General features: G+C 37.9%; 2 protein-coding genes across 4 annotated transcripts in view; both read right to left on the bottom strand.

Moving 5' to 3' along the window:
• SLC25A22 (solute carrier family 25 member 22) overlaps positions 1-7,503 on the bottom strand; it is a 67,959-nt gene extending 60,456 nt beyond the window's left edge. Inside the window, exon 1 of one of the 2 annotated variants that reach the window (XM_034416812.3) lies at positions 7,199-7,503. The gene's annotated coding sequence lies outside the window, so the exon portion shown is untranslated. The remainder of the gene's footprint in view (positions 1-7,198) is intronic. The other variant, XM_034416816.3, reaches the window with a different exon arrangement.
• A 5,910-nt stretch (positions 7,504-13,413) lies between these two features.
• The window catches only part of PIDD1 (p53-induced death domain protein 1), a 30,046-nt gene continuing 21,889 nt past the window's right edge, over positions 13,414-21,570 (bottom strand). For both annotated transcript variants that reach the window (XM_060687743.2, XM_060687744.2), the window contains exons 14-16: positions 20,903-21,010; positions 18,874-19,079; positions 13,414-16,630 (exon numbers count right to left, since the gene is read on the bottom strand). In XM_060687743.2, the coding sequence (XP_060543726.2) occupies positions 16,393-16,630; positions 18,874-19,079; positions 20,903-21,010 (552 nt within the window). In that variant the 3' untranslated portion in view covers positions 13,414-16,392. The remainder of the gene's footprint in view (positions 16,631-18,873; positions 19,080-20,902; positions 21,011-21,570) is intronic.

The following is a 21,570-nucleotide window of genomic DNA, read 5'->3' as shown; positions in this document are numbered from 1 at the left end:
GCAGCTCATGGGCCGGATGCATCACCTCCTAGCTACGGCCACCCCTAGTTTAGCGAAGGGGGAAAAGGTTGTGATACATCGTGTGACGACACAAGTTTGACACCCCTGATATATAGTGAGGAAAATCAAAAAGGAAGGCACATTAAAAATGGATTCATCATTGTAGGGGGAGAAATATAATGGACTGGGAAGAGTGTAGTTTTAAATCTAGTCTTCCTTCTTCCAAATAAGGAAAATTATGAGTTATCAATCCCTTTCATTCTATACATCAAATTCTATATTCTCTCTTCTGGCACATCACCTGCTGCCTCCCCCAAACATGCTGTTGCTGTTAATGTAAGATAATTCTAGCTGCTGCATTCACATCACGTACAAATACATGAGATTATTATGATTTTTTCTTGAAAAAAACTGTCCAAAGAATAGAATTAGCCTGCTGTCCAATACAACATTTCAGAGCTACATTATATACCTTGATCATGGTTCAGTCTCTTTGTATATAACTAAATCCTTTATGGAATAGAAAGTGCTGAACAAACCAAAACTTCATTGCAGAGAAAAAGAAATATATGATCCTGCAGCTCAATCCAATTCATGTACCATACGCACTAATCTCTGCATGTACTGTGCAACCATCTTTGTCTTGAGCCTTTTTGAATCAATGGGCAATTCGTACAAGTTGATACAGATACTGTCCAAACCAGCTTTAGTGGAGGATGCAGCAGTTTCAAAGAAAGCTGTAAAATCAGTAGCTTGCCCAAGAATTGGCACATTAAGATAGAGATGGTATCTGAATTACAAAACACAAAGCTGCTCTTTGTTCTTACCCTTTTAAAAGCTGTTTTTCCAACTCTCATCCTAGATTCTCAACTTCCAACAATTTTTCATCCCATACTCCCATCCCATAAGATCTATCAACCTCAACATAACAATCTCATACATCTTCACTATCTCTTTCTCTGCACCACTACTACTGAACACACATACATGCTTTCTCTTCTACCTATTCAAAAGAAGATATGATTTTTTTTTCTTGCCCCAAGTCACTTGTAAGTAGCTTCCAGTCACACTTCTAAACACCTTGCTGACTGTCTATTATTATCCCAACCAGACAACTGTGGCTGGGGAGAAAAGTTCTCCCTTTCATTTCTTTTTGATAGCTGGGACACAATACTTTAACAGGCCAACTGATGGGCCAAAGTAGGAAGAACTGGAAGGAAAAAGAAGAAAAATGAGGATGGACTAAATTGCAGCAGTGATTCTTCCTTCCCCCTTTTGTCTGTCACCATCTCCATTCTTTCATATTCTTTGTATCTTCATCAGGCCTGAAAGAGCTAGTTTTGCCCATAAGCATTGGGATAGAAGGAACTCAACAAGGTGGTATGCTAATGTTTGGGAGAGTATTGCCCCAGAGATCCAGGAGTTTTTATTATGGTTGTTTATTGTTAAGTGTTTTTATTGTTTGTGAGTCATCCAGGACTGTGGTTCGTAATATGGGTGGCTGTACAAATCCTTAAATAAATCTGATTCTCATTCAGCCACTCCTGATGCATCATTGCAGTGTACTGGATCCAGGGGCAAACTCTGAGATGAAACCCGTTCATCAATTTGTACAAACACAGGCTCCTTCGTTCACAATGGAGGTGGAGATCAGTTTCTAAGAATAAACACAGTGAAACCCTTCAAGTATTAAGACTACAAAATAAAGGTTTCAAGACAATAAATGGCTTGGTTGGTCCACCCATATACACCACTGAAACGGCACTTCCTGTCACAAGGAAAGCAAAATGCTAATACAAAAATGGCCAAGTTGACTAAAGTATTTCCTCCTTCTCAAACAGCAGATCTTAACAATGCAACATAAAAAAGGGAAGTGTTAGAAATTAGAGATCTAAGAATCAGCATTTTCTATTGGAGATATAATGTGGTATGACAGTAAAACATATAGTATTTACAGCAGCAGCTGCTCAGCCTCCCTCAGAACTGCTTACACTCCCTCAGTATACCTACCTACAGTCTCCTTACGAGACTGGTTGCCTCCTTCTTGGTCTATTATTTTCATTTAATATTTAGAAATATTGTTAACCGGTTATATGAAGTAAAATCCAAAATGGAAATTCTACATGTGCAATCAGAGAATTGGAGAAAATAAATCTGAAGTTAGAGAATAAGCGATGTTATTTCTGAAGACGTGTGATGGTGCAATAGGGAAACTTTCTCAAAGAATTCCCCTTAGAAATATATAAAGAATAATATAGAGACCAAAGTACAAGACCAAAATTTAAATCTAGCCCTACTAGTTTTTTTATTCAGATTCCCTAATCTAAAACCCTGTAAACACCTTTCTATTCTCTCAGAACTTCAGTTTGTCCTTTTCAAGATGCACATTTTTTTAATTGTTTGGCATTGATTGCCAAATAGCTTAATAAAAAAAAAAATCAGGGTTAAGCAAGCCATGGCTGAATGTGCTATGTGAACCTATTCATATGCTGCAGTTAATACTATTTTTAATATGACTATTCCTTGCAGCCTTTTTCTGTTAATATATGTGACATTTTATTTGATTTTTAATGAATATTTAACAGTTCTGCCATGCAATGTATGCAGGGTAGCAAATTTAATTTGTACTCTGCATTTATGATTTGTTTTCTTAGTTATTAGCTTTCCTTTGCTGCTCAAATGTTCTCCCTCTGCTTGGCCTCCTTGAAAATGAAACATTGTGCAACACTCAGCAAAACCAGAGTATATAGTGGAAACCAACACAATTTAGGCAGAACACATTACTTCTGCATTATTTGACTTTTAAAGATTTAGAAAACCAATTTTTTCTCTAGCAAGCACACCACCTCAAAATAGAAAATCAATGGATGCACAAATGTAAACCTTGCTTTCTGAAATACTAAAAGCGACAATGAATCTTAGCCTGTCAGTAAATTAACAACTATCCTATCAAACATTAAATACTGTTCTGTAACCTTTAGAACAGTGTTTCCCAACCTTGGCCACTTGAAGATATGTGGACTTCAATACCCAGAATTCCCCAGCCATCATGAAGAACTGCTTTAGAAGCATGCTGTATAATATGTATGTCTTTGTTCTATAAGTATGACTGGAACCAGTCATAACATTTTAAAAGAAACTCGGTTATGCAGTTGCATGGGAAATTGATTACAGTATATTCTTGAACAAATCATATGTCTAGGCATATTCTGAAATCCAATTCCTTTATTCACTGGGTCACATCAATTGAGGGACTTATGGAACTATAACAAGGAGGAAGCGAACCTCACTTGGGGGGGGGACCGCTATACCATAAGGCTGGATTAGGACTCCTTACGCATGGTCACTCATGCCCCCGTCACTTCCCACCTGGACTACTGCAATGCTCTCTACATGAGGAGCACCTGGAAACTCCAACTGGTGCAGAGTGCAGCCGCGCGGGTGGTTATGGGAGCGACATGGCGTTCCCATGTGACACCTCTCCTGCGCGAGCTGCAGTGGCTCCCAGTGGTTTTCCAGGTGCGCTTCAAGGTTTTGATTACCACCTTTAGAGCACTCCATGGCTTAGGACCTGGATACTTACAGGACTGCCTGCTGCCACCAATAGCCTCTCACTGGCCAGTATGCTCTCACAGAGAGGGGCTCCTCAGGGTGCCGTCGGCCAAACATTGTTGGCTGGCGGCCCCCAGGGGGAAAGCCTTCTCTGGGGGGGCACCTGTTATCTGGAATGAGCTCCCCCCGGAGATATGGAGGATCCCGGATTTACGCACCTTTTTATTCCAACAGGCTGGTCTGGCCTAACTTTCCCTTTTAAATGGTATATGAGTAATTTTAAATCTGTTTTTAAATATGGGGATGTTTTAATTCGTCTCAGGCCAAATTGTTTAATATGTTTTTATACTGTTTTAAATTTTATAATCTGTGTGTTTTATCTTTTTGGCTGTTCACCACCCTGAGTCCTTTGGGAATAGGGCGGTATATAAATCTAATGAAATTAAATAAATAAATAAATAAATAAATAAATAAATAAATAAATAAATAAATAAATAAATAAATAAGACTGGTGCTAGTGCAGAGAAGGCCTGTTTCCTAAAACCAGCCACATATAAGTCCTTGGCAGGTGGCACCTGAAACATATTCCCTGTGTGGTTGGATGTAACTGGAGACAGGTGCCTCCTCAGATAACTGGTCCTATGTATGATGTTCATATACTATCAGATGCAAGTCAGAAAAAACTTCAGTAGGTGATTTTTTAATTGGTTCACAAGTGTTAAATTTGAAATCTGGAAATAAGAACAATGATGTGGCTCAACAACCAAAAGAAGAATCTCAAAACTAAAAATACAGGCCAATGTGATAATACAACTAGTGCTGGAGATGAAGTAGAAACACCTGATTTGAAATTGCTGATAGATCAATGACAAATCGATCATTACTTCAGTCTAATTCAGCTCCCTGGGCTGCTAGAAAGGGGTTTTTTGTTTTATTTTAGGGATGAATATTCTCATAATGTGGAAGATGTCATTATTTTCTCCTTTTGAACAATGCTATTAGGAACTTGCTGTGTGCTTTGCTTAGCTACCAAATAAACTGGAAAGGAAAAGCATTAAGCTAGAAAAATCAAGCTATTATCTGACTGCTCACCGAGAGAAATCAGGAACTTTATGTGCATTTCATCACTTCATTTCTGAGGTGCTTAGGGGCAAGGATGTAAGATAACCTTGAATAAACCTTGTTCAAAGAGTATTAACTAAGAGTACTAACCCGCCCTCTTCTACAAAATTTACCACTACCTCATGGCTGCACAGTGCCATGTAGTTGGCTGCCAACATTTTATGCTAGATCCTAAACCAACAGATGTCACAATAAGCAAAGAGCAGATGATCAAGGGGAGGTTATACATCTGAACAGATGTATCTGTACATCTGAACAGACAACACCAACAAAAGGGAAGAGAAAATGCAGAGGAACCAAATGCTGAAACTGACCTTTTGGCTAAGCACAAGCGTTAGTTAAGAATTCAGCAGATTACAAAAGATCTGATTTTTAAAAAAAAATGTGCCAATTTTATACAAGGGATTTCAGAATGCCCAATCTCCAAGATGGAGGAAAAAATGTGCCTTTGAATTAAGTTCAACTAAGGGTGCCTTATATGGATGTATTGATGCAGATTCAATACAGAAGACTTAGACGAACCCCCCCACCCCAATTTATTTGACAAGCCTATAACTCTGGACTTTCCAGGATGCCTCCATCCAAGTACAGACCAGGAATTGATATGTGAAGATCAGGTAGAGCCTGCCATCTATTGAGGCCATGTTGCACTATTAAGATCAGAATAATCTATACATTGAACACTAATGTTCAAATAACCAAGACAATCTTACAGCCATTTTCCAGTCTTGCATTCTCCAGATGTACTGAACTGTGATTTCATAATTCACAACTCACATCCTTTTCATTCTGATAATGTAATCAGTGACAATATCTAAGTCTGTTCTCTAAAGAGAAAGTTAAATGGAAAGAAAGCTAAGTACTAAATCTAAATGTGTATGAGCAAATCTGCCAAATTAATCTGCTCACTGACTACACTATGTACTGCCTATTCCTTGCTGTTTCTAATATGAAGACATAAGCAAGCTGTTTTATCAGATCAGGCAAGACTGCCATTCCCATGTTAATGTGAGAAGAGATGGGGGAGGGGAGAGAATGTGCTGTTTTCTTCTAAGATAGAGGAGACTACATCAAAGGGGAGAAGATTAAAGGATAGATTACTTCTGCAAGGACACACTGTAAACTTTTAACCTGATCAGTTTTGGCAAAGCTCCACTATAGAAAGTCATCAGAGTAAAATGTGTCATCTTAAAGGTGTCATCCCGGCAGCTTCAAATATCCTGGACTCTGTAGTGTGATGTCTACGGGTGTTTTTTTTAACAACAAAAAAAAAGTTTGGTAGCAAAATATCCAATTTTCTAATGGTCTTAAATTCAGTTACCTTTTCTCCATCACTAAAGGCTTCAGGATTAGTGAATGCATAATTAAACTAAACTCCACCCCTGAAATGTTAAACAGGGGGAAGCAAGAGTCATGCTATCAAAGGAAATATAACACATTTTAGATTGTGGCTAGATAACTACCATAAGAAGCTATCTCTGTAAAATCACAGAACAGCTTAGGCTCCAAATTTATGTTCCTTTGGCAGTAAGCCCCACTGAACTTTGGATACAGTGCTGAGTAAACGCTACAATCAGACTTTCAAACACCGCAGGATGAAGCAGCAGAAACTGGCAAGGTTTTTTTTTATACCCCCTACCCACTTCAGCCTCCATGTTTCCTGGACCTCTATGGTCAAACCCTTTTTGATTTTCTTTTCTGTCCACATCTCACAAAGAAAAGCATAAAAAAAAAAAATCTGGTACAGCCACAAATATAAATTGGCATGGGAAGCAGCCCTTCAAATATGCTGCCAACAATTATAGTCCAATTCTTCCTATCCCCTTTCTGGTTGGGAATGATGAGGGTGGCAGAGCAATTTAGTGGGAGGTTACCAGCTGGGAGAAGACTGGAGGAATAGCAGCAGCAGGATAATGTTCTTGGGAAGCCAAGGAAACTCCCGGCTTCCTATGGTTTGGGGACAAAGCCGAGCCCCATTCAAACTTTCCAGTTTCTCCAAGGAAGGGGCGCATTTGCTGACAAGGAAGCGAGGATGTAGTAAGGACAGAGACCCTGCCGCCCTCCAGGGCAAGGATGGGCATGATGCAACAGATACGGTGGGAGGAGGGGGGGATCTCTCCGGCGGAGTTCCGACAGAATCCGCCCTTCCTCACGCCGTTCGGGATTAACAGGGCAGTTCATCGCAGGCACCAGCCTTTAATCCGGCCGCTTCATTCCGCAAACCTGCAGGAGGGACGGACGCGAGCGAGAAATGTGGGTGGGCGAGCCCCGCCGGCTTGCAAGTCAACGCGTTGCAACGGGCGCAGGAAGGGGCTGCCTGCAACCAACCCCGCTTCCTGAGCTTGCAAACCGCGACTACCCGTAGACCGGATCGGAGGAACAATTTCGGGCGCTCGGCCACCCGTCCTTGCGCCGAAGGAGGGATCTCTGCACAACGCCGAGCTTGCCCAGGCAGCCCATCTGCATCAACGAGCAAACCAGAAAGGGAGAGGAGGAGGGGGGGGGAGGCGGCAGCAACACTCACCGAGCGACCAAGCCGTTGCGGTCCCTGCTTCTTGCTCGCCTCTGCCTGGAAACTCCCGAGAAACCGCCAATCCTCCGGCTTAGCTGCCTCTTGGCTTCGCCTCCCTCCACTCCGGCTTTTCCTTCAAGTGGTACAGACCAGGATGTCCGTGGAGTTTTTTTTTTTTTTTTTCTTTCCCTCCCCTCCCCTTCAGCTCCAGCTCACGCGCCGCCTTCGGTGGGTGACTGGAATCGCAGCGACTCTGCTGCTGGTTCTCCCGCTTTACGCACGAAAGTTCGCGTCCCCCAGAGAGCTCACGTGAAGTCGACCGCGTCAGAGCTCGCCCTCGCCGCGCTCACGCCTCCCTCCGCTCCGGCTCCCGTCACGGCACGCGCCTCCTGAGATGAGGTCAGAGGCGGCTCCCTGCCCACCCCTAAAGCACATGCATTGCATCCAGGCGTAAAAGTAGTCGAGCTCTAATAAAAGGAAGAGTAGCAATCCGGTCTTGTCTAGCTCTGGTTAGGAATTTAGCAAAATATATATATATATACACGGAGGTACTGGAAAAAAATCATACAGTACCATGTAAGGGCCACGTGAGAGTGAAGTCCCTTTGCAATTGATAAGATATTTCTGCGGGAGAAAATATACACAGGATTAAGTTGCACTTGTTAATCTACTAAAAATTATCTGTCTGTTTGTCCATCCATCCAATCTGTCCAAAGCTTCACTTTCCATAGCAGTGATTCGCCTCTTTAATTTTTAAAAATTTTAATTCCATTTACTTCACTTGCATTTTTCAAAATACCAGTCTACATTTTCTCTGCCCTTTGAATCTCAACCCATTCCCTGCTCTATGTTCTTTCCAGATATCTTTTTCTCAATATACGTGTTATATTTTTTCTTCATTTGTTGTGGCTATCGTTCTCCTACACAGTCTTCCACATTCTCTTTCAGCAATTCATTCCATCAAGGTTGTCATTCTTTCCAATGGTGTCACTTGACACATTTAAGTATTGTTCACTCTGTTCCAGGAAGCTGGAACATTCATTCTTTATGGGTTTTTTTTCATTTTTCTAAAAGATAAATCTATCTTCTGAAACTCTTTAATGCAGGACACCATGTGAAGTGAATTATGCTTAATCCATTAACTAGAAATGAATATAAGTTTTTCTGAGCAGATATTCACACCAAATAGTATTCTTATTCCTAGATCTATGAATGATCCAACTTTTTCCTCATATTCTCATGTATCTATTCTTATATAGATAGAAGTCCACATTCTTGATTTTATTCACTCAGAATGTTGCACAATTTCCCCCCAAAATTCATCCCTGGTTCTTCTGTTATCATTAGTCACTGGAGTATAACATGCAACTGTAAGCTCCACAGGAATCAAGTTTAAAAATACTAATTCACTGCTGAGGAAGCTTCCTCTCAAAGAGACTGGTGTTTGTACCACAACAACTATTATCAACTTATAAAGGTTGATAACCTTTATACCTCCACACCCACAACAATCTAAATGCTAACTTGTCATGTTTTCTGATACATTTCAGAATAAAACCAACATAATTGCATAATTAAACCAACATGTTCCTTACGTGTATTCAACAACTATATTCCAGAAGTCAGGACCAACTTCATTAAAATATATCACTTCCTTCTCCCTTCTTTGTTTCACAAACACACAACATATCTATTTTTCTTTTATTTACCATTATGCTCTTTTATCATTTCCTATTCCTACATTTCACATCACAATCTTCCTCACCAGATAAACCCTTAGATAACAGCCTCCACCACCAATCAAGTGTTTCAAATGAGTTTTTAGTAAGATAGAAAGGAAGTTGACTAAATTATTAGCCTTAACTGTACCTCTGTCACAAGCAGCCATCTTGCTAATGGTAGGTTTGGCACATTCTGGCCAATATTCTACAAGTATAACCAAAGCCCAATTTTATTTCAAGCTTTCTAATTCTATGCAAACCATAATATCTAATCTAGAAACTTCTGAAAGTCAATACATTGAGGAGTCCTTGGTGCTCTCTGAGCTTGGTTGTTTTCTTGTAGACGTTTCATTATTCAAACTAGGTAACATCAGTGCTGCAAGGAAACATCTGCAAGAAAACAAACAAGTTCAGAGAGCACCAAGGACCCTTCATTTCAATCCTGAGTTACAAATATTCTTTATTAGTCAACACATTGTTCCCCACATTCTATCACATATGCATTGTAGTAGCACACAAAATAAGCAATGTGCATGTAAGATATTAATAAAGGAAGAGAAGCAGGATAAAGTAGGCTTAATTGAAACTCAGAAGATTTTAAGGGACCTTCCGGAGATAGTATGTGCTTTGATTGATTTATACTTCTTACTGCTCAAGGCATTCCAGAGTTGGAAAATATCCTTACCTCTTCCTGTTTGGATGACAGCCTTTATCAACCAGCAACATGTTTTGGAATTTAGCTGCCTGGGTAGGATAGATACCCATTAACAACATGCAAATACAAAATTAGGCTGCTGTTCTTTATACATTTGGCAACACCAGATTCAAGGTGAAGCTCAAAAGGTTAAAGGTCACAAATCCTAAAGTTACATATCTTGTTTACAATCTCCCAAATGTAAACTTTTGGTGATAAAACACTAATTATTCAGACTGGCTCCTCAGAAACATTAGGATTTCCAAAAGTTTCCAAAGCTCACTGTTATCCAATTGCATTGGACTTCAACAACTTTCACTGTAATGGTGGTGCAGACACTGATTAGAGAATTGGAAGACAACACAGTCTAGACTGAACCAGATGACACAAGGCAGGAAAGATCAGGTCCATATGCGAAGGTCAAATAAACTGATTTATTGCCTGGGAAAGCTGATTTATTACCCTTGGGAAAGCTTTCCAACTGAATTCCTGTGCTAATACACTAGGACTCTGACTCCCTTTCTTCTCCCTCATCAGTAAGCTATTGGACAGCATTACTTGGTCTGTTGTGTGGATGTTTGGGTGGTTTAGTGGTGGGAAATTTGTGGTGGGTGGGGGTGTGTTTGGGGATTGTTATGTGTGTTGGACCTGGTCTTTGGGTGTTAAGTGGATTTCGTTGTATGGGTATACTGTATACATGTACAATGACAAAGTTATTGTTTTATTTTTATTTTATTTTTATATAATAATTATTTAAAACTTATTATCATAAACTATTGAAGAGCTAGCCTATGAAAAGCAATAAAAATATAAAAACATGGAGCGTTGTACTTCAGTGAACAATTTGAAGCAGTACAAAAATGTCTGCTATGCTACTTTGATTGCAGCTGATCAAGAAACAACAAATAGGGGAAAATGAACTCAAGCCTTGTAGACATTAGCAGTGTTTGCATTTCAGATACCTTCTCCATGCTGTTCTAAGCACCTTTTAATCCTATAGGCAGCAAAGAGCTTCACTTCTTTTTGTTTAAAAAAGAAAAAGAAAAAAGTCTCATATTCAGCCAACATTTACTGTTACCAAGGTTTCCTCTTCAAAGTATTTTTCTTTTAGAACAGAAAGAGCACATACTGAAATCATGTCATACAAAAAAAAAGTGACAGGAAGATAAAAGTGGAAAAAATATCTAGCAATTGTGCTTCTTTCTTAGCACTGATGTGTACCAACATGCGCTTCTCCTAAAGCCTTTCATTAGTGATAATTATTGAACTTGATGAAATCAATATATTAAGGGGTAAAAAGATGGGGGAAGCAAACAATGGATCCATTTATATTTGTTGGGTAATGCCTTAATGCTAAGAATGCTTTTCCATAGGATAGTCTTCCCCATCCTTGTGTCCTTTAGATCTACTAGGAATGCAGGTCCTGGAATTTTGTAGCAAACTGATCTCGGAGTTGAAGATCTAATGCACTTCAAAAGCTTCCAGAACCAGTATCTTGTTGATTTTTATCCTGCTTTTGTTATTTTTATAAGCCTCCTCTTTTTCTCCCAACCTTGTAAATTGAGTTGAGCTGAGAGTAAATGACTGGTTCATTTTAGGGGGTGGGGGAATATTAGATATTATAATACATATTTAAATACCTTTGTAAAAGGATTTCTAGCATGTCCTAGGAGAGATGGAAGAGACAGATTCAACCAAGGTTTTCTTTACAATTTCAAAATAGAAATAAGCTGTCCAATAACAGCTCATGAATTTGTTTAGGATACCAGTACCACCAGTTTAGGATACCAGTTTCATACAAATCTTTTTATATCAAAATTTCCTCTTTGCACCAAATGTTTGTTTTAAGAACCCAATTCAAGAAAATAAAAAAATTGTTATCACTTTTGGAAAAGTATACATGGTGTTGACTTAACATGAGTTATCTGAAGCAATAAAGCAAATCCCTTCTCTGCCCAGCTCTGATATATAAAAGATACTACCAAACTATAATCTTGCTTGGAAAAACAGATAAAACAAACAAGACCCATTTCTACAACAGTACTCTTATGTGTACAGGTAGTCCTTTACTTACAACAATTGAACCCAAATTTTCTGTTGTTGAGTGAGATATTTATTAAGTGAGTTTTGCCTCATTTTACAACTTTTTTTTGCCACCATCATTGTAGTTGATAAGTTAGTACCCCAATTGTTAAGTGAAACTGGCTTCCCCATTGATTTTGTTAGATCGCAAAAGTTGATCACATGACCTTGGGACACAGCAACAGTCATAAATATGAACCAGTTGCCAAATGTTTGGATTTTGACCTCATGATCATGTGGATTCTGCAAAGGTTGCAACTTTGAAAAATGGTTGTAAGTCACATTTTTCAGTGCTGTTGTAACTTTGAACAGTCACTAAATGTTGTAAGTCAAGGACTATCTGTATTCCCAGTTCAGTGAAGATTGAATATTTTTTTGCCTCAAAGCTCCATTTATACCAATATTTGGTTATATAAAGGAACTGTGGTGGCATAGCGGATATAATGCAGTATTACAGGCTAACTCTGCTGACTGCCAGGAGTTTGATCCTCATCAGCTCAAGGTTGACTCAGCCTTTCATCCTTCTGAGGTTGATAAAATGAGGACCCAGATTGTTGTGGGCAATATGCTGATTCTGCATACCACTCAGAGTAGAGGTGTCAAAACTCGTGGACCACAGGTCGGATGCAATATGCGCTGGCCACCCCCACCCCGTTGACATCGCAAGTTTGACACATGTGGCTTAGAGAGTGCTATAAAGCACTATGAAGCAGTATATAAGTCTAAGTGCTATTGCTATATTCATAAAATTCCTGTACTGATTTTCCAAACATAGTAATATAAGAATACAGTAAAGCATCAAAACTCTAACAAAATCAAAATACAGCTCCAACTATATTATTCAAACTTTATAATATATCAGTCAGCTTCCAGAAAGCCCTTTAGAAGATGTGTTGACATCAGCAGATCAATAACTCAAAATGACCAAGAATATTGAGGTAAATGCTACCCTGAAAACACATGAGAAACAATTTATAAGGTCACAGATAAGTATTTTCCATACACTTTGTCGCTTTGTGCATAGTCTAGCATGGGAACTAGCTTTTAAATATTACTCTCGGTAAAGTAAAATTGAATTACAATGGCCAACTTTGAAATAAATACTTTTTTCCAACTGGAAGAAGACGTCCATATTGTAATGGTCTATATACTGCAAAATATTATTCTTCAGAATCTGTGACCTATAAATGATTTTAAACAATGTTTCTTCAAAATGTTTCTACACTGAAACATTAAGCACTGAAAAGATTAATTAACCGTTGCCAATTAATTGGATTGCTCTTGCTTTATAGCAGCTATCAAAGCACAATTCAACCTGTTACATAAAAGGTAGACTACAGTAATAAAATCTATGCTTATCTCTGTGCCAAAATACTTCATGCTCTTTATTGCATGTTGACGGACACATTGTCCTAGCCAAAAAAATCTGATCGACTCAAACTGAGTTCTCTTTTCTTGGCAAGGAGATCTTTGGAACAGCAGTGCTGCCACCTACTGCAAGCCAGGCTGTGTATGAGCCCAGCATTCTTGTCTTAAATCTGCAGAGCCCCACAATAGCTAAAAATCGTGAATATAGTATGGTTTTTCAGACTAACACATTTTATTAAAATTTATTTAAAAATCACTTTTGTCCTCTGAAGTTCAGTAGGCTAGAAAGGAAAATATGCAAAACTGCAGAGGAATCCACGCACACATTAGAGGAGGAATAAATGATACACGTTAACACACAATTCAGAATCTTTGCATTATCTAGAAAGACTGAAGAATTTATTTCTTTGCACAGAACGATTGTGGTACAAAATGGAGACATTTTATTTTGAAAGCAGTTTGCAAATCACTTTGCAACCTTCGGCATGTCAGCTGGTACTGGCTGCCACCATCTTCATTTGTCAGAGGTTAACAACAATACACACAGCTTTGACTCATTTCATTATGGCAACTACATTACTAGGTTACATAAGAATAAACAAAATTTTACATATTACAAATAAAGGCAATATGCCCTGTTTAACCTCTCCAAAACTGGAGTACCAAATGAAGATTTCCCTAATACAGGCAAGTGTAAAAATCATATACCAAGACAAAGGGGGCGGGGGTGAGGAGAGATTGGAAAACTACATCTCTAAAGAAATTATTCTTGGCAGGGCCAGAGAAGGAATACATAATAAGACAGATTAAAACAGAAACATTTCATTCTTTATGCTTAAATGCAATCCCCTATCTGTCCAACTACCTGAAGAATACAGGACTAATATCTCCCTGGCAATTCCTATTGTGGAGGGGAGACAGCACTTAAGGTCTTGTTAAAACAGAGAGGAAGGGCTAGCAGGACCAAGAAAAATCCATCTGGTTGGAGCTTATTTAATTCTTACAGGTTCATTGTAAAAATGGACATCTCAAACATCAAATAAAGTACCACAGCTTTCCAAATGGGGAAAACTTACTTTTATCAGCATCTGCAGAAAATATCAAACAGCTTTACATTTTTTTAAAAAAAATCACATTTAAAAAAAATAGCACTTACAGCCAAACAGTGCCGCAGTCTGAACCTCCTGACAGGACATGAGGATTAAAGAGTAGAAATACATTTACCAAAGACAACTGTTTCTGTAAAAAGGAGCATTTTGTCAGTTTGATCAGAACTGGCTTGATGGCTTACAGAAACAATGATCAAGCTACTTCCAGTTTCTAGGAGAGTTTTAAGATGGTCAATTTTTTAAAAGAACAATAAAAATTGCTTTTCCGTTTATATGAGAACAAATACTAAAGGGGCAGCTGAAGCTGAGAGGATCATGGATGAAAGGAGGATGTCAAGAAAAACGAAAAGCAAATGTTGAAGGATAAGAAAGGAAAGGACAGAAATATGACAGCTGCCTTCTCATTTCTGAGAGTGGTGACATAAAAGGATTAGAAAGCTGTTTTCAACATCACGATCAACTTTCAGCAGCAGTGACAATGTATATTTTTCCCTGTTAGTCTGTTGTAATATTTTTTAAAAAAACTGAACAATACTAAATTTAACATTACATTTTATAAGCAATAAAACTTAATAAAACTGGAAAGAGCCTGTAGTACAGTGGACTAAAGCACTGTTATTAACATCTGCTGCTTGCAATTACTGCAAATTCAAATCCCACCAGGCTCAAGGTTGACTCAGCCTTCCATCCTTTCAAAGGTAGGTAAAATGAGGACCCAGATTGTGGGGGCAATAAGATGACTTTGTATAAATATACAAAAGTATGAAGGCTATTGCTTAACACATTGTAAGCCGCCCTGAGTCTCCGGAGAAGGACGGTATATAAATTAAAACAAAACAAAACAAAAAAAACTCTTAACAATAACTCTAGTCAACCTAGCTAAAAGCAGTTAAAGTGACTCAAAGCAGAAATGTTTGGAGAAAAATCTTAAGAAAAATAATAACTAAACCAAAATTGTCCTAGTAGTCAGATGACTTTGACTACAGCATGATGATATCTTAGTTATCCAAGGTAAATAGTTGTGGAATTACCTGGGATTACCTGCCCTGGATTTGACAGATTACCTTGGTTGACATAATTTGCCTTAGCCATGGCCTGAGTAAACCAAAATGATTGGAATCATATATAATACCAAGTCATAAATTACAATTTACAAATAACAATGGTTAAGAGTTATACTTCATTCTAAGTCACAAACAAAAATGTGATATTAATATATTAAATGGAGCCAGAGATACAGTGATTTACAACATGTATTCATCAGAGGATATTGTGCAATCTGTTTATGGTTTACTAGGCTTTTGTTTTGATTTATTTATGTATTTATTTATTTTAAAGGAACATTTTATATTTAGAAGGATCAAAATGGGGCTGACAAGCATCTCTTGTAGTATAATATTCTTCAGTGCTCCTCCTTTTTTCCAGTAAATACCTGACAAAATTAGGTTAGGTGCAAAATAAAATGTGAAAGAATGATTCAGTTTTATGGGTGTCAAAATCCAGCTTTTCTTAATACAGATGATAACATCCAAAAGGATGAAACAAATTATGGGAGACCACTGTGTTAAATCACACCAGTAGAGCCCTAGTTCCTGACTGTGGTTCAGAAATTCTGCTGCAAGGTAACTTAAAACATGACAGATATTCCCCATCACAGTGTCAGTAAAAGAACAGCTATCTACCTAGGAGAGGAAGGAACCAAAGTTTTAGTACAGTGCATTATTCTCTTAACTCCCCCAAATAAGATATCCTGCAAAGTCCAAGTGCTGAAATAAAACCAAGGATCATATCAAGAAACAATTGAAAAATGAACAATGTGCAGTTTGCTTCTAAAATATGTAGTTTCATCATCCTTAAGACAGCCCAGTTGAGCCACTTTAAAAACTTGGGAGACTCAGAAGTTCTACCCACAAGGAACAAACAAACAAAGAAGATACTCTTAGGTTCCATAGGCAGTATTGTGCACTGGTCTGCTTTATGTATTTTAAGGTCATTTTTGCCTTAAAAATGTAAAACTTTAGTAAAACTTAATTGGGAATCTAATTTATCCCAGGTGAACTTGCAAGTGGCTGCTTGCCAGTATCTAGTAAAAACCACTGGTGGCCCAAAAGCACGGCTAGTTGGCAGCAAACACCTAAAGAGAATAATTGGACAGTACCAGTAATCTTGAAGAAGAAATAGCCTGGATTTGATTAATCCTATTTTGTTGACTAATCCATAATTGTCTAGCAATTATCCTGTAGCAATAGCAGAATCTTCTGTACTACTTTCCCGGTGCAGGCCCACCCTCTGTATCGACTCTGAATATTTTTGCCTTCCCAGGCCAATAATGGTAGTGATCTCATCTGCTATGTCTTGGCGGCCACTATCCTGCATGGCCTTAATCAGCTTGTCTATGCAGTCAGGCTTCTTTTCATTTTGCTGAGCCCAGGAGAAGAGCATGTCTAGAATTTGAGTATGAAGATCTTCCCTAGGGGGAGAAAAAACAACAGTGAAAAAAATAGGTTTGTATCATGCATATGGAAGTCTTGTTTGCTTTAAGTACCAATATCACATCTTTCAATGTACTATCAATTTACATAATAAGTTTTTATTTTTTTGTTTAATGTACATGCTGCCCATCTCACTATCAAGATACTCTGAACAGCATAAAATGGTCACATGTAAAAAAGCGGTAAGCACTAACTCATTATTTTCAGCAGCAACCCAGTTTAATGTCTTCTGAACAGGAAAAACATCCTTATGAGGGCAAAGCTAGTAGAGTAACCTAAACATATGCTGAATCCAGCAGCATCCTAAGGGTAAGGAAGCCATAATACTTGGGCTCATGCAGGACATGTAAACCCTGCAGGTTGTACTTGCATGAAATATTAACCTGCAAGGATTGGTTAACAACTGCATGCATGCCTCCCATGTTAACCATTGAAGTAAAAATGCTGATCAGCCACACTGTGAAAGTGTCCTGGTCCCTCTGAAGGAAGGATAGACTGGAAAATCTAGTCTGTATCAGGTGGGATAACCTGCTGAGCATCTTCTAGAATCACCTGCATGTGCTCCAAGTTGAAGTGAGAAGAAACATCTGAATGGCAGGTAATATTTTGTAGGAGATTTTTCATCCTGAATGAAAGGTAACATTATGTAGGAGATTTTTGAATTTATGAATCCCAATGAAGTAGACAATTCTCTGTGATTTTATCTCCACTACCTCTGGATTAGATCCTTCCTCACTCAGGCTAATTGAAGTGGCCAAGGAGAGAATTAGGAGCTGGACTCAAGCTGTAGTCAATGATTCTTTGAGGGAAGATGCCAGAAGTCCTTAAAGAGGTTCACCCACTCATTAAGAGGCCAAGACTAGATCCAACAAAACTAGACAACCATTGTACTATAACTAAGTTTTCTTTCTGAATGTAAGGTACTGAGAAAGTTGTGAGGCTGCAAAGGACTATGGAGGATATGGATTATCAGGACTTTGACTATCTGGGTTCAGACTGGATATAGAGAGAAACTGATTGCTATCACAGATGACTGATTGTGGTAGGACTTGAATAGAGGTGGCATGACTATTATTATATTCCTGGATTTTCAACAGGTTTCAATGCAGTCGACCACACTATCTTTCTGGATCACCTACATGGGTGGGATTTGGAGTTATGATGTTATTGTGCTTCTGAAGACAGGCTGTTATAGTAAAGAAAGTTAGCTTTCAAAGAAATTTCATTATGGACTGACTCCCTTTCCCCTATCTATCCTATGCAATATTTACATGAAACTGCTGAAGTAATTTTCTGGTTTGAGATGAAGTATCATCAATATGCAGATGATACTCAGTTACACATTTTTATCTGAACCCTGACATAGATATCATAACCCAGTGGGTGAAGGCTGTTCAGAGTTTGGGTGGAGAAAAACAGGTTTAGGCTCGACCCAAACAAGACCAGAGTTGCTGTTGATTCAGAGGCTGACTGATTTCAGGTCTGTGTATTATTTAGCTTGTGATCAAATTCTTCTCCTCCCACAAACAGGTTTGGGAAAGATAAGAGAATGACCAGCAGCAAGATGGATAGGCTCAGTTATAATAGCCATGAGTGCACCATTGGAAAGGTCCAGCTTAATGATAGCTCATCAAGGAGAAAATTTGTTTACCCGGTTGCTAAGAGTTAAAAACAACTTAATGGCACATGATCAATAAAAACAAATCAAATTAGGATACGGATTTTGTTTTTTGTAATGGTGTAACTCCCTGTGGTATCTTGCTGCATGCTCTGTGTCCCTGCGGAGACATTCCATTCCAGTGGTGGGCTCCCCTGAAGGAGTAATCTTTAGATGGAGTAGATTACCTCTTGAAGGACAGATGACCCAACCTTCATGGTCTCTCAGAAGCAGGTTATAACGATAGCTCTTCCAAAGAACCTTTGAGGATTAACTATGCATAGCAGTATGATTTTCTATAAGTCTAGTCCTTTACTTCTATTCGCTATTTTAATTTATTTTTATTCTGATTCTGCATTCTATTTTTTTCTATGTAAGTTCTGTCAGACAAACATCATAAATAATAAACAAGCAAAATAGAAACCTGAATGGTATAATTTCAAGGCAAAAGAAAAAAAATACTTTTTATCATCCAAGATACAGATGAGGATATAAGCAGCTGGATTATTGATGCTCCAGATCATATTTCCTGAATTAATGTTGTTGTTTTTTTTCATTTCTCACCTATTATTGTACTGTATCCGTTCCAACTGCTGATAGGACAATCCCAGGTTTAAGCCAATGATTCTCCAGTCAGCTCCCATGCGCCCAGCAATGCCAAGGAGATTGGACTGAGTCAAATAGCCAGTTTCAGCATTCCCCAAATTCAAAGGAGGAAGAGAGAAGCCGTCTGGAGTTGTGGGCTGCTTATTTACCTGAGTTTTCAGTTTCTGGTAGAACAGAAAATAACATATTATCTTGTTATCACATATTAACCTATTATCCTGTTATTCATGACATGTTATCATGTTTTGTAACAGAGAATCAGAGAGCACTGTCTCTTTAGATAATTGATTCTCATGTTGAACTGACCTTAGCATGAAGTTTCTTGTGTGTTCAACTATGTTTCAACTACCCTCATCATTTAAATGCAATTGATTTAGCTCTATAGAGATGGATACTGCACTGATATGGATATATTTATTAGAATTAATTTCAGGTAAATGTATAAAATATCAAAATCCAACCATCTTCAATGTACAATTATAGTCAACTGCCTTCCATTCAGCATTGAGTCATGGAAAAAAACCATAACTGGTTTGGTGTGTTCTGGAAATTTGTTCAACTACTACAGATTTAGAGAAAGACATCCTTTCCCCACTTGGAAAAAACTCCAAGCTCTGTTGGACTTCAACATCTATCATTTTGATCACTGATATTGCTGACTGGGACAACATTTATCCAATTTTGTTTTTGCATCTGATTTTAAAATTGGGGAAAATAACAACTTTTGCTATTAGCAATTTAGCTTTTGTGCCAATACAGGTCTGTTCCTTGTTCAGAGGTAAATCTTTAAAGTGTAAAGGAGGAAGGTTTCTACCCAATAATATTAACTATTTCTTCAAAAAGAGAATGAGAAACAGTACATATCTTTGGCTAAAACATAGTCCTCTGGTCTCTTTTAGATGAATTACATAAAAAAAATTAAAATTAAAATAGTATTAATAAAAATAAAGATTGTATTAAAGGAAGTGCCATAAAGCAGAAAAGTTGGTTCACCATGAGTTTTGGGAAATTTATATGAACTTATACACACAAAGTGATTTAGATACCATCTTGTTAAGGTCCTATCTGCCTCAGCCAGAAAGAGACTTGAGTAATGATGGGTTATAAACTCTTCTGGTCAGAAGTTATCTGAAATCTGTTGAAGGGTCAATCATCATTTAAGGTCAAAAATATACTTAAAGTTTTGCTTATCAGTTAATGGTTAATAAAGGTTGGTTTATTTTGAGTTACGGAAAGCATTAAAATGTGAACTAGATGTATGATATGGTACAAAACACAGATGTGTATGTTATGGTAAGAAGGAAACGGTGAACTTTGGATTAAGAATGGGCAATAAAATGTTAGGCATTAAAAAAGGCATTAATTTGGAATATTTATCTAAATGAAAGTATATTGTCTATAGATAATTTTTTTAAAAAATAATGGAATTATTTTCCTAAGCAAACATAGCTAACTTAAATAGTTTTTCAAAACCCTACACACTATCATCATATAGCTTTAATGTACAAATTATTCTTAATAGTCTTCCTACGTATTTTATTTTCAGTTATGTAAAATATTTTATATGATTTCATACAGCTGATAACACAAACACCACCAAATGTTAAGTACAAGTCAGTACAAAATAGCAAAACCCTTTCCTGTTTCATTACAATGGTGCCTTTAAAATTCAGCAACTAAATATAATGTTATAGTTTTAATAGTTCTAATATGGCTTCAAGGCTATTTTCTTATTTAATTCTTGATTGGGAGCCATCCAGAGTCTGGTATAAGATGGGTCATTGTATAAATGTTTTAAATAAAACAAAACAAATAAGCAACTATTAAAACAATCAACTAAGAATTCCATGTTCTCTCTTGATACCCTGTCTATTTATATAAACAAAAGTGTGCATGCAAGACACTTCCCAACCGGCAAGGCCAGAAGAAAAAAGAATAGCAATCCTAATGCTGCACTAGTCGATTTTTCTTTGTGAATAACACTTACAGGTAGCTTGATTGGCAAAGTAGCTAGCCAGTGAGAATCGGGCCCCTTCCTCCTCCTTGTAATCTCTTCAGGAATGCTCTCAGGAACTTCTCCTCGATAAAAGGAAACCTTCAAAAAGAGATCAGCCTTAGATAGGTTTGAAAGAACCACAGCTGGCTGAGAAGTTGGTGTTCTCTCTTTTGGGAGGTTACTTACTTGTGCATTTATTTATAGAGGTTCTAGGATGAGATAAGTGCATCGCAAATAATCTGTCCCTGGCATATTATTGAGTGCCTATTATCAAACCAATCTGTTGAGGATTATCACTATGTTTTGATTACCTGGCATTTGCTGTGCTCATTCTTTTGCCCCCACCCCCACCCCACATTACTTTTATGACTTTAAATCAGTGTTGAAATATTTCTTGTGCTTTCTCGAACCATTTTCAAAAGTGGTTTGCCATTACCTCCTTCCCAGGATTGAGAGAAAGTGACTGGCCCAAAGTTGCCCAGCTGGCTTTGTGCCTAAAACCACAGAACTTAAGGTCTCTCCGTTTCTAGGCTGGTGCCTTAACCATTACACCAAACTGGCTCTCTTGTTTGACTCTTACAAACTGTGAATTTGTAAGTTCTAGTACTATCAATGCATAATATACAATTAAATTCATATCAATTTCCTTATTTAGAAAA

This window comes from Pantherophis guttatus, chromosome 1, assembly GCF_059756535.1.
Source record: "Pantherophis guttatus breed Tessera chromosome 1, ASM5975653v1, whole genome shotgun sequence".
Classification (NCBI taxonomy): domain Eukaryota; kingdom Metazoa; phylum Chordata; class Lepidosauria; order Squamata; family Colubridae; genus Pantherophis; species Pantherophis guttatus.
This window is presented reverse-complemented; position numbering and strand designations above follow the sequence as displayed.